This window comes from Rhamphochromis sp. 'chilingali', assembly GCF_963969265.1.
Source record: "Rhamphochromis sp. 'chilingali' genome assembly, chromosome: 18".
In the NCBI taxonomy this organism is placed as follows: Eukaryota; Metazoa; Chordata; class Actinopteri; order Cichliformes; family Cichlidae; genus Rhamphochromis; species Rhamphochromis sp. 'chilingali'.
This window is the reverse complement of record NC_137945.1, coordinates 22552571-22568714: the sequence shown is the minus strand read 5'-3', so window position 1 is coordinate 22568714 and position 16144 is coordinate 22552571. Positions and strand designations below refer to the sequence as shown.

At 38.6% G+C, this 16144-nt stretch overlaps 1 protein-coding gene across 1 annotated transcript in view; it reads right to left on the bottom strand.

Annotated features, from left to right (window-relative positions):
- LOC308385389 (homeobox protein NANOG-like) overlaps nucleotides 1–10310 on the bottom strand; it is a gene marked incomplete at its 5' end in the record, with an annotated part of 38183 nt that extends 27873 nt beyond the window's left edge. The window contains 4 exons of the mRNA XM_080864240.1: nucleotides 8716–8871; nucleotides 9266–9349; nucleotides 9440–9798; nucleotides 10280–10310. Of these exons, the coding sequence (XP_080720366.1) occupies nucleotides 8716–8871; nucleotides 9266–9349; nucleotides 9440–9798; nucleotides 10280–10310 (630 nt within the window). The remainder of the gene's footprint in view (nucleotides 1–8715; nucleotides 8872–9265; nucleotides 9350–9439; nucleotides 9799–10279) is intronic.
- Nucleotides 10311–16144: the final 5834 nt, after the last annotated feature.

Below are 16144 nucleotides of genomic sequence, written 5' to 3'. Positions count from 1 at the left end.
AATGGGGTAATTTGAATCCCACTGGAATAAAGCCAGGTATGAAAATCCAACCAAAATATTTGTATAAAATTGCACAAAAAGAATAGATGGTCCAAATCCTCCTCTTCTGTTTCACAAAATACACAATTACCCGTTTCTATTTTGAATCTATCACTAAGGAGTCTATTTGTCAGGTAAATCTTATTCAAGATTTTAAATTGGACTTCTTTCCCTTTAGGAGGGATAGGGAAGGTGATATAATCAGTTCTTATTTTTTCAATTTCTTCCCTTTGGAAATCTTTTAATATGTAATTACGTCTAAGTAAATTTGAAGAATAAAGACTCCTTAATGAAGATCTAAGAAACTTATTGTTGCAATTAACATCACAAAATCGAATACCATCTATATATAATTGCCTTAACTTGGGGGAGATGTCAGAATATATTATATCATTTACAACTATGTTTTTAAGTGACAATGGAATGGATTTTATAACCCGATTAAATTTACTTTTAGAACATTGGATATTAAACTTTTGGCAAAAATCTTGATGTCCTAGAACATGTCCTTCCTCATCTACAAAATGGGCAATTGCCCAAACACCTTTTGATAACCGATCTTGAATAAAAATAGATTTTCTGTTCATCAGTATATATCTATTGTTCCAAATTGGGCTATTATGTGGAGTGAAATTATGTTTAAATAACATTTTCCAATAAAGAAGGACCTGTTTATGGAATTCAGAGAGTTTAGCAGGTAGCTTAGTAATTTCAAAGTCACACTTTAGGAGAAAGTCAATACCCCCCAGTGTGTTAAAGACCTTACTTGGTATAAAAAACCAAATGGAGTGTGGATTATTTAGGAAGGATTTTAACCATTTAAGTTTCAAAACACCATTCATTATATCAAAATCAATTGCGTTACCACCGCCTTCAATGTGTGGTTTAACCAAATCATCTTTAGATATATAATGGCACTTATTCCTCCAAATAAAATTAAAATTCAAGCTATTAATTGTTTTAATAACTTTATTCGATATTGATAGAGAGTAAGCTGGATATATAAATCTAGATAAACTATCCATTTTGGTTAATAATATTCTTCCAAAAATTGTGATGTCTCTTTGTAACCACTTATTTAGGATTGTCTTACATATGTCAACATTATCTAAAATATTTACTTTTTCTAAGACTTTGTGATCTTTTGAAATTGTGATGCCCAAATATTTTACCTCCTTCTTCACCTTTATATCGTACAGTAATTGTGAATTACACTCCTTTAATGCCAATAATTCACATTTATTTAAATTTAACTTTAAGCCTGAAGCTTTTGAGAATGTAGTGATTATTTGTTTTACCAGGGGAATCTGATGTTCATTTTTTAAGAAAAGAGTAGTGTCATCCGCAAGTTGACTAATTATTAAAGAATTATCCATAATCTCAATTCCGGCAACGCTGCTGTTTTTAATTAGAATTGCGAGCATCTCCACAACCATTATGAACAACAACGGAGAGCTTCCACACCCTTGCCTAATTCCTCTTTTGACGCTAAATCTTTTACCAGTGCCATAGCCTAATGACACAGAGCTATTTATATCATTATACAGTATACAGTGGGGCAAAAAAGTATTTAGTCAGCCACCGATTGTGCAAGTTCCCCACCTAAAATGATGACAGAGGTCAGTAATTTGCACCAGAGGTACACTTCAACTGTGAGAGACAGAATGTAAAAAAAAAATCCATGAATCCACATGGTAGGATTTGTAAAGAATTTATTCGTAAATCAGGGTGGAAAATAAGTATTTGGTCAATAACAAAAATACAACTCAATACTTTGTAACATAACCTTTGTTGGCAATAACAGAGGTCAAACGTTTACTATAGGTCTTTACCAGGTTTGCACACACAGTAGCTGGTATTTTGGCCCATTCCTCCATGCAGATCTTCTCGAGAGCAGTGATGTTTTGGGGCTGTCGCCGAGCAACACGGACTTTCAACTCCCGCCACAGATTTTCTATGGGGTTGAGGTCTGGAGACTGGCTAGGCCACTCCAGGACTTTCAAATGCTTCTTACGGAGCCACTCCTTTGTTGCCCGGGCGGTGTGTTTTGGATCATTGTCATGTTGGAAGACCCAGCCTCGTTTCATCTTCAAAGTTCTCACTGATGGAAGGAGGTTTTGGCTCAAAATCTCACGATACATGGCCCCATTCATTCTGTCCTTAACACGGATCAGTCGTCCTGTCCTCTTGGCAGAAAAACAGCCCCATAGCATGATGTTTCCACCCCCATGCTTCACAGTAGGTATGGTGTTCTTGGGATGCAACTCAGTATTCTTCTTCCTCCAAACACGACGAGTTGAGTTTATACCAAAAAGTTCTACTTTGGTTTCATCTGACCACATGACATTCTCCCAATCCTCTGCTGTATCATCCATGTGCTCTCTGGCAAACTTCAGACGGGCCTGGACATGTGCCAGACGGAACACGTCTGGCACTGCGGGATTTGATTCCCTGCCGTTGTAGTGTGTTACTGATGGTGACCTTTGTTACTTTGGTCCCAGCTCTCTGCAGGTCATTCACCAGGTCCCCCCGTGTGGTTCTGGGATCTTTGCTCACCGTTCTCATGATCATTTTGACCCCACGGGATGAGATCTTGCGTGGAGCCCCAGATCGAGGGAGATTATCAGTGGTCTTGTATGTCTTCCATTCTCTGATGATTGCTCCCACAGTTGATTTTTTCACACCAAGCTGCTTGCCTATTGTAGATTCACTCTTCCCAGTCTGGTGCAGGTCTACAATACTTTTCCTGGTGTCCTTCGAAAGCTCTTTGGTCTTGGCCATGGCGGAGTTTGGAGTCTGACTGTTTGAGGCTGTGGACAGGTGTCTTTTATACAGATGATGAGTTCAAACAGGTGCCATTCATACAGGTAACGAGTGGGGGACAGAAAAGCTTCTTACAGAAGACGTTACAGGTCTGTGAGAGCCAGAGATTTTCCTTGTTTGAGGTGACCAAATACTTATTTTCCACCATAATTTACGAATAAATTCTTTACAAATCCTACCATGTGGATTCATGGATTTTTTTTTCACATTCTGTCTCTCACAGTTGAAGTGTACCTCTGGTGCAAATTACTGACCTCTGTCATCATTTTAAGTGGGGGAACTTGCACAATCGGTGGCTGACTAAATACTTTTTTGCCCCACTGTAGATAGTAGAGCCAGAGGAGTGGCAATTTTAATTAGGAATAAAATACATTTTTCTCTCACTAAATTGATTGCTGACAAAAATGGACGATATCTAATTGATGTAGGGACCCTCATGAATAACCCAGTTGTCTTAGTGAATGTCTATGCCCCAAACTTTGACAATGCTGTGTTTACTAATAATCTTTTGAGGATGATTCCTGACTTAAAGACGCACCCTCCTGATCTTCGAGGTGATTTAAACTGTGTTATTGACCCAGCTTTAGTCAAATCTGCCACTGGCTCGAAAGCATCATCTGCTATGTTCAGGGCTTTCTCACACTTTATGACCCAAAATGGACACATTGATTGGAGGTTTTTTAATCCCGAAGCCAGAGAATATTCCTTTTTTCAAATGTTCATCACACATATTCTCACATCAATTACTTTTTTATAAATGGCTCCATGGCTTCTAAAGTTTGCAACTCTGAATATCTCCTGATTGTTATATCTGATCATGCTCCATTAGTCCTGCATATGGCTTTGTCTGCTGGCTATAGACCTCAGCATCCATGGAGGTTGAACTCTCTTCTTTTGTCTGATTCAGCTTTCTGTGACTATATCTCATCTGCAATTGATGATTTCTTAACTACGAATGAGTCTGAGGACATCTCAAATTCTCTACTATCAGAATCAGAAAGGGTTTTATTGCCAAATGTTGAGCAGGTTTACAACATTAGGAAATTGCTGCGGTGCTTAGTGCAAACATACTGTCATAAACGCTTAAATAGATATAAAAATAAAAATAAGAATTAAAAGTGCTAAGTAGATAGATATATACATGAGTGCAGGTGGTGATCAATGCCAAACATGGAATGATGCAGTGAACACAGTGTAGGGTCATGTGTTAGTGGTGGGAACAGTCATACGGTTATTGTTCATGTGTCCAACAGCAGAGGGGAAGAAACTGTTCTTATGGCGAGAGGTTCTGGTGCGAATGGACCGGAGCCTCCTGCCTGAGGGGAGCAGGTCAAACAGACTGTATCCAGGGTGAGAAGGGTCAGCTGAGATCCGAGCTGCACGCCCCAGTGTACTATGGGAAACTCTTAAAGCTTACCTCAGGGGCCAAATAATTTCCTATTTATCTCACCTATCTAAATCAACGAAAGCTAAGCAAAATGAACTTTCTGCCAAAATTCAAGCTCTAGACCGGCAACACGCTCAAACTCCCTCACCTGAAATATATAAGCAGCATCTTAACCTGCAATCGGAGTTCAGTCGCCTGTCAACCCATGATGCAGAGCAATTGATATTACAGTCCCGTGGCAACTATTATGAACATGGTGATAAAGCCTCTCGTGTGCTAGCCCACCAGCTACGTCACCAATCGGCACCTCGCCAAATTTTGCAAATTAGAAATGAATCAGGAACTTTGACTTCTGATCCAACGGAAATCAACTCAATTGTTAAGTCATTTTATAGTGCTCTGTATGCATCATAGTTCCCCTCTAATTTTATAGATATGAACCAGTTTCTTAACAAATTGGACACTCCTACAATCGCAACCTCAACAGCAGCAGACATTGATGCACCGCTCACTTTGGATGAGGTTATATCATCAATCACATCCTTACAGTCTGGAAAGTCCCCTGGTCCCGATGGGTTCCCTGCCGAATTTTATAAAAAAATTCCACTTAAAACTGGCCCCTTTGCTGTTGTCGGTTGTTGAGTAGTCACTGAAACAAGGCTCTCTCCCTCAGACACTAAGACAGGCTTCTGTCTCATTACTGCATAAAGAAGGAAAGGATCCTACCTGTTGTAGCTCCTATCGACCAATAAGCCTTCTTAATGTAGACTTTAAAATCTTATCCAAACTGCTAGCAACCCGTTTGGAAAGAGTTCTCCCTTCTATTATATCAGACGAACAGACAGGCTTTATTAAAGGAAGACATTTTTTAATATACGGTCCCTTCTTAATATAATCTTAATATAATATACTCCAAAAATCATAGCACCGTCCCTGAGGTGGTGATCTCATTGGATGCTGGAAAAGCATTCGATTGAGTGGAATCGGGGTATCTTTTTGCAGTCTTGAGGAAATTTGGTTTTGGTAACAATTTTATATCTTGGATTCATCTTTTATATACTACGCCACTGGCATCTGTTTGTACTAACACTGATTTCGGAGTATTTTACTCTCACCTTTACTTTTCACTTTAGCAATAGAGCCTCTCTCTGTGGCTCTCAGAACCTCGCCTCTGTTTCAAGGGGTTATTCGTGGTGGTACGGAACATAGGGTTGCTTTATATGCAGGTGACTTATTATTATATGTTACAAATCCAACAATTCATTTATCCTCTATAATGCAAATACTTCTACATTTTGGCTCTTTCTCTGGGTACAAGATTAATATATAAAAAAGTGAATGTTTTCCCATAAACCCAGCTGCACAAGAGCTTAGACAAACCGATTTTGATTTCCAACTAGCTTCTTCAGGCTTTAGATATCTAGGAGTGCGTATTACCAGTTCATTTAAAGCTTTGCGAACAGCAAATGTTAACCCTTTGCTGACCTGTGTAAGGTTGGCTTTTCAAATGAGGGCAAACCTTCCTGTATCACTTCTTGGCAGGATTAATATTATAAAAATGAATATTCTACCCAAATTTCTTTATCTTTTTCAGTGTATCCCACTGTTTTTACCTAAATCCTTTTTCAAATCTGTGAATCAAATGATTTCATCATTTATATGGACAAATAAGACCCCTGGGATTTGTATGACTTCACTACAACAGGGTAAGCTCAGTGGGGGTCTTGCTCTGCCCAACTTGATGTTTTATTCAGAATCAGAAAGGGTTTTATTGCCAAATGTTGAGCAGGTTTACAACATTAGGAAATTGCTGCGGTGCTTCAGTGCAAACATACTGTCATAAATTGCGCTTAAATAGACATGAAAAAATAAAAGTAAGAATAAGAATTAAAAGTGCTACGTAGAAAGATATATACATGAGTGCAGGTGGTGATCAGTGCCAAACATGGAATGATGCAGTGAACACAGCGTAGGGTCATGTGTTAGTGGTGGGAACAGTCATACGGTTATTGTTCATGTGTCCAACAGCAGAGGGGAAGAAACTGTTCTTATGGCGAGAGGTTCTGGTGCGAATGGACCGGAGCCTCCTGCCTGAGGGGAGCAGGTCAAACAGACTGTATCCAGGGTGAGAAGGGTCAGCTGAGATCCGAGCTGCACGCCCCAGTGTCCTGAAGGTGTACAGGTCCTGCAGAGATGGGAGTCTACAGCCAATCACCTTCTCAGCAGAGCGCACAACACGCTGCAGTCTCTGTTTGTCCCTGATAGTGGCTCCAGCGTACCACACGGTGATGGAGGAGGTGAGGATGGACTCGATGATTGCAGTGTAGAATTGCATCATCGTCCGTGTTGGCAGGTTGAATTTCTTCAGCTGCCTCAGGAAGTACATCCTCTGCTGGGCTTTCTTGATGACGGAGGTGATGGTGGTACCCAGGAAGCGGAATGAGTCCACAGAGGTGATGGGGGTGTCAGTCAGGATGATGGGGGGAGTGGGGCTGTGTGCTTCCTGAAGTCCACAATAATCTCCACTGTCTTCTGGGCATTCAGCACCAGGTTGTTGTGGCTGCACCAAGACACCAGACGTTCAACCTCCCTCCCATCCCCGTCCGAGATGAGCCCAATAACAGTGGTGTCATCTGCAAACTTGATTAGCTTGACAGACTGGTGGGTGGAGGTGCAGCAGTTGGTGTACAGGGAGAAGAGCAGAGGAGAAAGAACACAGCCCTGAGGGGAGCCGGTGCTGATGGTCCGAGAGTCCGAGACATTCTTTCCCAGCCTCACGTGCTGCTTCCTGTCCATCAGGAAGTCAGTGATCCACTGGCAGATGGGATCAGGCACATTCATCTGGGAAAGCTTGCCTCGGAGATGGTCTGGAAGGATGGTGTTGAAGGCAGAGCTGAAGTCCACAAACAGGATCCTATTGTTGGGCAGCCAACATTCAAAAGTATACTTATTGGCTGAATGATCCTCAAGCTACTTTGTGTTGCCTTGAGGCTCAATCATGTTTCTCTTCCTCACTCCCAGCACTATTATTTTCATCCCTTCCTGTTTCCCTGTTACGATTCACAGACAACCCCTTTCTAATTGGCTCTCTAAAAATATGGTATCAATTCCGGCATCACTTCAATTCAGTCTCTGCTTCTGCTCTGACCCCAATCTGCAACAACTACCTCTTCCCCCCATCGCTGGTGGACTCCTCCTTTCGTATATGCGCAAGAAAAGGTATCAAATGTTTTTATGACTTTTTTAAAGATAACATTTTTCTCAGCTTTAGTGACCTTTGTTCTTTGTATGATTTGCCCTCGTATCATTTGTTCTGCTACTTTCAAATAAGACACTGTGCATCTTCTATCTTGCCAGAGTTTCCAAGTCAGCTTCTCAAGCCTTGGTGGGAAGACTTATTCCAGTTGAAGCCTCACAGTAAGGCTCTAATATCACAAGTATATACTTTAATTATGGCATCGAGCAATTACTCAACCAAATAATTGCTTTGAGTTGGGAACAGGAACTGGGTCTTCAGCTTCTTGAAGGTTACTGGGACAAAGTAATTGACAGAATTCATTCTTCAGCCTCATGTGCAAGACTCCCTTATTCAGTTTAAGACAGTATACAGATTACACATCTAGATTATCTAAAATATACCCCAGCATTCCTGACCTGTGCAACAGATGCAACGCCTGTTTTTTGCCTTCCCGACACTTAAGTTATACTGGACTTTTTATTTTGAAGTGCTCTCTCATGTTTTGAGCGTTACACTCCAACCATGCCCACTAGTTTGGTGTTTCTGAAGATGCCACCCTAAACCTTAGTCATAAACAGCTGGATGTTATGTTCACTTCACTGCTGGCACGACGTAGAATTTTGCTGTCTTGGAAAGCTCATCACCTTCCAGCCCGATCACGTTGGCTGGAAGATGTTATGTTCTTTTTAAAAATGGAGAAAATAAAATTCAGACTCAGAGGAAATGTTAATAAGTTCTCACAGATGTGGCAGCCTTTTATTATTTACTTCAGTTCATTGAAAACACTTCCAACAGACTAAACTTTAGTACCATGGGGTTTTCTTTTGTTCTGGTTCTGGGGGGAGTGTTTTTTTGTTTGTTTGTTTTTGTTTGTTCTTTTTTTCTTTGCTTTTTCTTTTGTTTTGTTCTCTGTGTGTGTTTTTCCCACTTTTTCCTTTATTTTTATTTTATTTATTTATTTATTTAACTTTAATGGCCTAATCTGTATTGAGATATATCTTTGTGTCTGTGGTACCCTCTTTATTGGGCCTGATATGTCAACTTACATGTAAAAACTCTATAAATAAAGAGGGGGAGGGGCTGAGAAAGTTCAGTTTTGAATGGGTGTAAATATTTTATTTACAGTTTCTCATACAAAAGGCATATAGTATTCTTCATGTACATTCATACCAGTAGCAGGGTTAAATTCATGCTGGCCGTTGTCTGGTGGCATCGACCAGCCAAATGTCTGGGGCGAGTTGGGGAAGGTCCACTGAGGTCCAGGAGCAAAACTGTCCACAGCATGATGATAGGGGCCCTGATGGTTTCCACCATTTGGGATTGAGTTTACCTCCTGGTGCTCGGTGTACTGCTGCCTGAATGGGGGCTGTCCCTCTCCCTGAAACTGAAACACAGACAGGTGGACTGTCAGTAAAATAAGAATACTTTAAGAATACTTCAATCAATTCCCCGGATAATGACAGAATCAGAAACAGTGCTTTTTAATAATAGGAGATACTCTAATAGGAGATGTCTCTCTCCCTGAAACTGAAGGGGACAAGGGGACTGTCAGTAAAACGAGAATAGTTGTTTTAAATTATTGGCATTACACTTTTTTAAATACAGTCAATTCCCCAGATAATGACAGAATCATCATCATCATCGTTTATTTGTATAGCACTTAAGAACACACCAGGCAGACCAAAGTGCTGAACAACACAGATCAAAACAACAACCAAATTAAAAATACCATAAAATCAAATCATAAACAATTCTGTTCAATAATAGGAGATACTTACATGAAGTGGGACGCCCTGATTCACATGCTGAGGATGTGACCTCCTCCTAAACTTACTCCGTCTGTTTTGAAACCAAGTTTTTACCTAAAGACGGAAGAAAACAGAAAACATTTAATCAGTACAATGGACCCAAAATTCAATTTCTTATGTTCTATTGAATTGAAAAACACTCACCTGTCTGTAGGTCAGACCTGTCATCTCTGCCAACTGTTTCATCTCCCTTGGCTCATAGTAACGTTTCAAATTAAAGTGATGGACAAGAATATTCAACTGCCTCTCCGTGAACACCACCCGGGCCTTTCCTTTAGGTTTCTCTGGAGCAGTGCTGGGAGGGTGCAGAGTGGCAGTGATGTTGCCATCCTGGCTTCTTGGGAGAGCAAAATCTTGTTTCTGCTCTGAGACTGAACTGGAAACAGCCTCAGAGGTATCAGCGGTTTTTTTGCTCATCTCCATTTTTAGAGCAGTCTCCGCCCATGTAGCGAGTTCTTCCAAGGAAAGACTCCCTTCAGGGCCGCTGCCTGAACTCCACGAGTCTGTGAGGGTAAAGAGACAAGAGGACAAGTAAGCACAAGTCTATATGGTCCACATGGGTCAGTTGCTGATATGTTTTGGCACGACTGACTTTCTAACAGAAAAAATTAACAAAGGTTAAATTGATGAGTCTTAAATCCCAAAAGGTCTCAGACTGAAGAAGTCACAAAACATTTCTCCCATTGAAAACATTACATCCAGGTGAACTGAATCAACCTTCAGGGATTTACTTACCTGATGACTGAGCATCAACACAATGAATCTTAAACACAAAGGTTTCCCACAAAGTAGAAAAAAATATTTGTACATTCTTTAAAACCAAAAATGATTTAAAGTGGACTCTGTTCAGCTGTGGAGGGAGAAATGGTGACTTCTGCCATCAGGACTTACAACACAGAGTAAAAGAGTATTTTTACAAGTTGTCTTAGAGGTTAGCCAACTCTGTTAATATTAGCTCACCAGGCAACAATGCTGAGTACATACCTGGAGAAAAGTGCATCCCATAATCTTCCATCTTTTAAAATCCCAGTGATTAAAAGAGGAAAACTGGAGAAAGTATCTCTGATGAAAGAGCTCCAAACCAAGCAGGAAGGTGACTTAAGAGCAATTCTCCTGGGCTTTTAAGGAGGTTTGTGGGTGTGGGCAGGAATGTGGGGGGGTTGAGCTTCTTCTTCGCTTTACAACCAGTCAGGTTGTTTCTACCAACTGGCATCATTTACATTTCTTTAAAATGCTGTTTCTCAGGTCTGGAAAAAAAAGTACAGTTAGAAAGCAGCCGTGCAAAATGAGCTTTACCAAATCTTTCCACCTCACACTTTATAAAATATGAAACACTTAATGCCTAAAATTAGCAGCTAAAATTAGCAGCTAATTACTGAAATGAACTCACTGCATGTTTGCATCAATTAACGCAGTATTAGATCACCCAAAGAACTTTCCACTCACATAGAACATTTTTGCAAAAACATCTTCACGTTATTTGACCTGCAGCCGTTCAGTTACACCTCTGTGTAAACCCCCACAGCATCTTTTTGAGGCAAAAATGGTTTTTGTACTCATGCAAACCATTCACAAATGTGGCACAGAATATCACAATGACCGCTGACCACTCATTTTGTTTTTATTAACTTTAATAAATGAGTCTGAAAGTGGCAAGTGAAATTAAGTCAATTTATCAAGGTCTGCATAGTTAATCATGTGTTTAAAACGAAACAAGGTGGTCTATATAATGTGAAGAATTTATTTAATAAAACAAACAAACAAATCTAATGAGTTTAGATTGTTCTGCTTTCATGTCAACTAGATCTGTGTTAGATGATTTTGATTTAACTTCCTGCTCTGGTTGTTTCAGACAAGAAACCAGTTTGATCTTTTGCACCAATGATTAATTTACTTTCTATTATCAGGAGATTTGTGCAAATAGTTTATAATTTCAAATGTATCAGAGCAAATACAGCTGCTCTTTAAATATATTTTAAACAAAATGTGTATTATTAGTATTGAAACCTGATATTTATTAAATGTTTTAAAATAAGCCAAATTGTACCAATATTACACACAAATAATGACTTACACCTCTAATTTAGATCTTTGTAATCATGTGGAGAACATTACTGAGTTTATAAGATAGCAAAAGGTAGTTTCCCCCTTCTTTGATAAGCACCTCTAAATGTGTGAAAAGTGAAATTAAACCACCCACATAAGCCAAGGTCAACAAAAGCAAGGCTAACGATCCACATCAACGCATCTGGCCTCCTCTGGCTCATTCAGAATTCGAGACGAATTCGAGACGCACCCAGTTCACCCAGTGACCACTAAACATACGCTAATGTGTCTTTTAGAGTTCCTGTATCACACCCTGCTACCTCTGATTAATTATCAAGTCAATGCAGACAGATGGCACCAGGGCCATGAGAGATAAATGAGGGTAAAGGTGTTTGTGTTAACATGTCTTGATTTGAAGTAACTGCAAAGACACAGAAGTCAAATTGTTTGCAGATGATACAAAGTTATTGTGGAAGTAACTTGGAACAACTTCTGAATGAACTAGAAAATCAATTTAGGACTTGGTTTTTCTATAATGATTTAACACTGAATCTGAGCAAAACAAATCTCATACTATTTGGGAGTCAAGCAAATTATATCATTAATAAACTGATGATAAATAACATAGAATTAGGATAATAAACCAAACCCACTTTTTAGCCTTTTTATTAAATACTCTTACATTTAAAGGCTTGACTGACCTCAGAACTCTACACATAATTTATAAAGCAACAAACAAATCTTTGACCCACAACATTTAGGACTTGATCAGGGCTTATGTGGAACCTTCTTTAAATCTCAGTGATTCACCGAGATAGAAAACAATTTGAAAGAGTGAGTGGTGAATCAAAGAGAAGAAATTAAATAAACTTAATGCAAACTGCACAAAAGAATGTAAAACTCAGCAATACATCTAGTGAGCAGCACTTCTCTGAGCGAAACGAGCTTCTTGATGTCAGAGGTCAAAGGAGAAAGACCAGATGACTTCATGCTGATAGGAAGGCAGCAGAGACTAAAAATAACCACCCATTTAAAGCAAACTATACAGAAGACCATCTCTGAGAACACAACATGTCAGAATTTGAAGCACATGGGCTAGAAGCAGCAGAAGACCACACTGGCTACAACAGCTGTCAGCTAAGAACAGCAAACTGAGGAAACAGACTCACAAATATTAGACAATAAGAGATTGGAGAAATGTTTCCTGGTCTGACGAGTCTGCATTTCTGCTGTGACATTCTGGGTCAGAGGCTAAACACAAGATTTCATGACTTTCACTTTTTAATATCCTCAAATATTGTAAATTATGATGTTAGAGACTCAATGAAAGCAAAACAAAAATGCAGACAGTATTTAATCATAGCAAAGTCGTCATTTGTTGGAAGAAAATGGATGGCACTGACTGCAACATTTACAATATATATAAAAAGTTGACTTTATCAGTCTCCTACTCGAGCCTTCATCTGCCCCACCAACTCTGGGGAAAAGAAGGGAAAAAAGATGTACATTACATGTTAATGTTTTTCTTATTGTTTTATTTTAACTGAGATTCACTGAGTCTTATCAAAACAGCCTCTGTTTTATATTTAAATGGAAAGAAGATAAAATCTACAAGAAATAAAACAGTTAAACAGGATAAAACATGTGTGTAGCTTCCATGTTGAAAAACTGCAGATGAGTTTTAAGTCTTTTAAATCTTTGTGAAAACCACCAGCATGTGGTTTGGCAAGACCAAGATTGAATAATAATAATGGATTACATTTATAATGTGCTTTTCAGGACCCCTCAAAGCTCTTTACAATACCACTATTCATTCACTACAGTTGTAGCCATGGCTGCCATATCGCGCCATCGCCTACTGTCCATCACCAGTAGGCGGTAGGTGAAGTGTGTTGCCCAAGGACACAACAACCGAGACTGTCCGAGCCGGCAACCTTCCGATTACAAGACGAACACCCAACTCTTGAGCCACGATCACTCACGATGGAAAAAATCTTCATCTGAAGCTTTGCTGAACATAAGGATTTCTCTCAGGTCATCACGATTCGGCCTTTATCCTGATCAAGTTCTAAATGTTTTGGCCAAAGATTTGTTTGTTGCTTTATAAATTATGTGTAGAGTTCTGAGGTCAACAAAGTCTTTAAATTTAAGAGTATTTAATAAAAAGGCTAAAAAGTAAGTCGATTTTAATTTTGAGATTGGACTCTCACTTTTATAAAACTTGTGTGTACTGCCAAGCACTGTTTTAATATATAAATATATTAAAACAGTGCTTGGCAGTACACACAAGTTTTATAAAAGTGAGAGACATCTGAAGAGAGTTCTTAGGGGACACACTTGTCACAAAAGCGTACTCTGACCTGCAAGTCTTGGTTAAATTCATTGACAACCAGTTGCAGTACTCTGGTAGCTTCACGCGTACTGATGGATATATGCTAAATGCAGAGAACATTGACTACGCGTGAGGAAAGAGGATGTGCACTTGGTGTTGACTGAGCTGGATCCCTGAGGGGTGGCATTGAGGCACACAAGACATCTCAGGCGAAGGCGAACTATTTTTCAAAAGGGCTGAACTTCATCTGGCACCTGTACTCCTACGGCAAACTTAAACCATATGGCATCTCAATCAATGAGAGTGTTGATGGTTTGTCGAGAAAAATAATCTGTCTTAATGCATACACAACAAATAGTAATCTGAAAGTGATCGGGGGGTGTTACGTAGAAGCGGTGCAGCGGTGTAGAGTTGCCAGAGGTGATCTTGGAACTGAAAATGGCCATGTTATAGGCTTTCAGTGTTTCCTTGTGCCCGTGGCTCCTTACGACACCTTTGAGAGTTACCTGGAGGGAGGAAGTACTTCCAATGAAAGAATTGAATACTGGTGGCATTTTCTTCACAGCCAGTGTCTGGAGTTCTGGTTATTCTTATTTGCAGACATCAGAGACAATGGGTACTTTGATGGTGGGTTTCCGGACAAAAACCTTCAGTTTGTTTTGCATGGGTCTTATCCGGGTGAGCTAATAAATCATGTTTTCTTGCATGTATGGATGCATGCGTTTGTGAGTGAGAGATAAAGGGAATGGAGGAACTGATAGAGAGGGAGTAGAAAAAGTATAGTGAGTGATGAGATGTGGACCAGATTGAGGGAATGGAGAGACTTGCAGGAAGAAAGAGACAAGAGAGGGAGAAGAGGTGGAGAGCAGCAGGGAGTAAATGAAATGAAAATTGTGTAAATACTATGATTTAGGCTTAAGAAATCGGCTACCTTAAAGAACAGTGTAACAACCAAGACTAGAGAAAGATCTGTGTTCAAGATGTTGACGTGGCATATGTAAACTTCTTATCTATAATATTAACTCTTTACAATAAACACTATCCCCTGGTGAATAAAGCAAAGAAAACTGAAAACATGGCTAACAAACGCATGTAAGAAAAAGAATCTGTTATACAAGAACAAACTTATAAAAGGTATAAGATAAATTCATAATAATTATGAGAACGAGTAAAATAAATTACTACAGTAAACTTTTAGATAAAAAAAATATGAAAAGCGTGGACAGTACTAAATGATATTGTAAATAAAGGAACTAAAAGATTGGAATATCCCAATAACTTTCAAACACAAAATACACTGATCAGTGACATAAAACAATTTGCAAATGGTTTTAATGACTTTTTTTCTTAATGCTGGTCCTGGTTTACCTAAAGAAATTGTAAAAACTGGACACCCTTCTAAAAATAAAACATTAACTATTACTGTAGCAAACTCAGCGGGAGTAGATGAACCAAGCCAATGGTAAAGACTAATGTAAAATATCACAGCATTACAATCACAGGAGTTAGTGTGTGGAACACCTGTACGTATGAAATTAACAAAAGTACATCAATACAAAAATTCATACGATTGTTTAAAAATAATAAATTGCACAGTGGGGCAGCACAACTGACACAGCAACACACACGGGGAAACAAGGAACCAGGAGAAGATCACACCACAACCATAAATGATTAAGAAAGATGAATAAAACTCATATATATAGTTATATATATATATATAGGGCTGTTTTAATTTTATGCATTATGTGTTTTATTTCTATATTTTTGCTGTTTTCTGTTATTCTATTGTTTTGAACTTATTTTCTGTACAGCACTTTGTTCCTGTGCTGGGTATTTTAAAGTGCTTCATAAATAAAATTGGATTGGAACTTTGTGTTGACAAGATTGTTAGTTAAACAATTACAAGTCTACAAATCAGTATTGTTTGTATGGACAGCAACTTTTTTTAAAATTTGTTTATTAAGAGATTATACAAACTTATATACGTTGTATTGTATACATCTTACGTGACATATTTTATCAAACATTTCTTTCCCAATCATTTTAACGTTTTCTTGTTAAACAAAAGACAAGTTAAAATACAAAAAACATCATACCAACACAAGAACAGAAAATTGAGAAAAGAAAAAAAGAAGAAAAAAGTGAGTAAATTAGAAAAAATATTAAATAAATAAATTAAATTAAATTAAAAAAAATTAAAATTCAACACTATATAAATACAATTTAAAAAATTAAATTAAATTAAAAAAGAATAGAAGGGGGAGGGGGGGTAAATCCTATGCCTACCTTTAAAAAAAAAAAAAAGAACATTTCAAATTCTTTTCAATCTAGTCGGAGGGTGGGTAAATTGCATTGTTCTAAGGAAAAGATTTGAGATATTCCACAAGAATGTCCGGACAGTATTAAGCCATTGCAATGCAGATGGAAGTAAAATACAGCATCTAGCAAGAAGGGAACAAAAAGCTAAG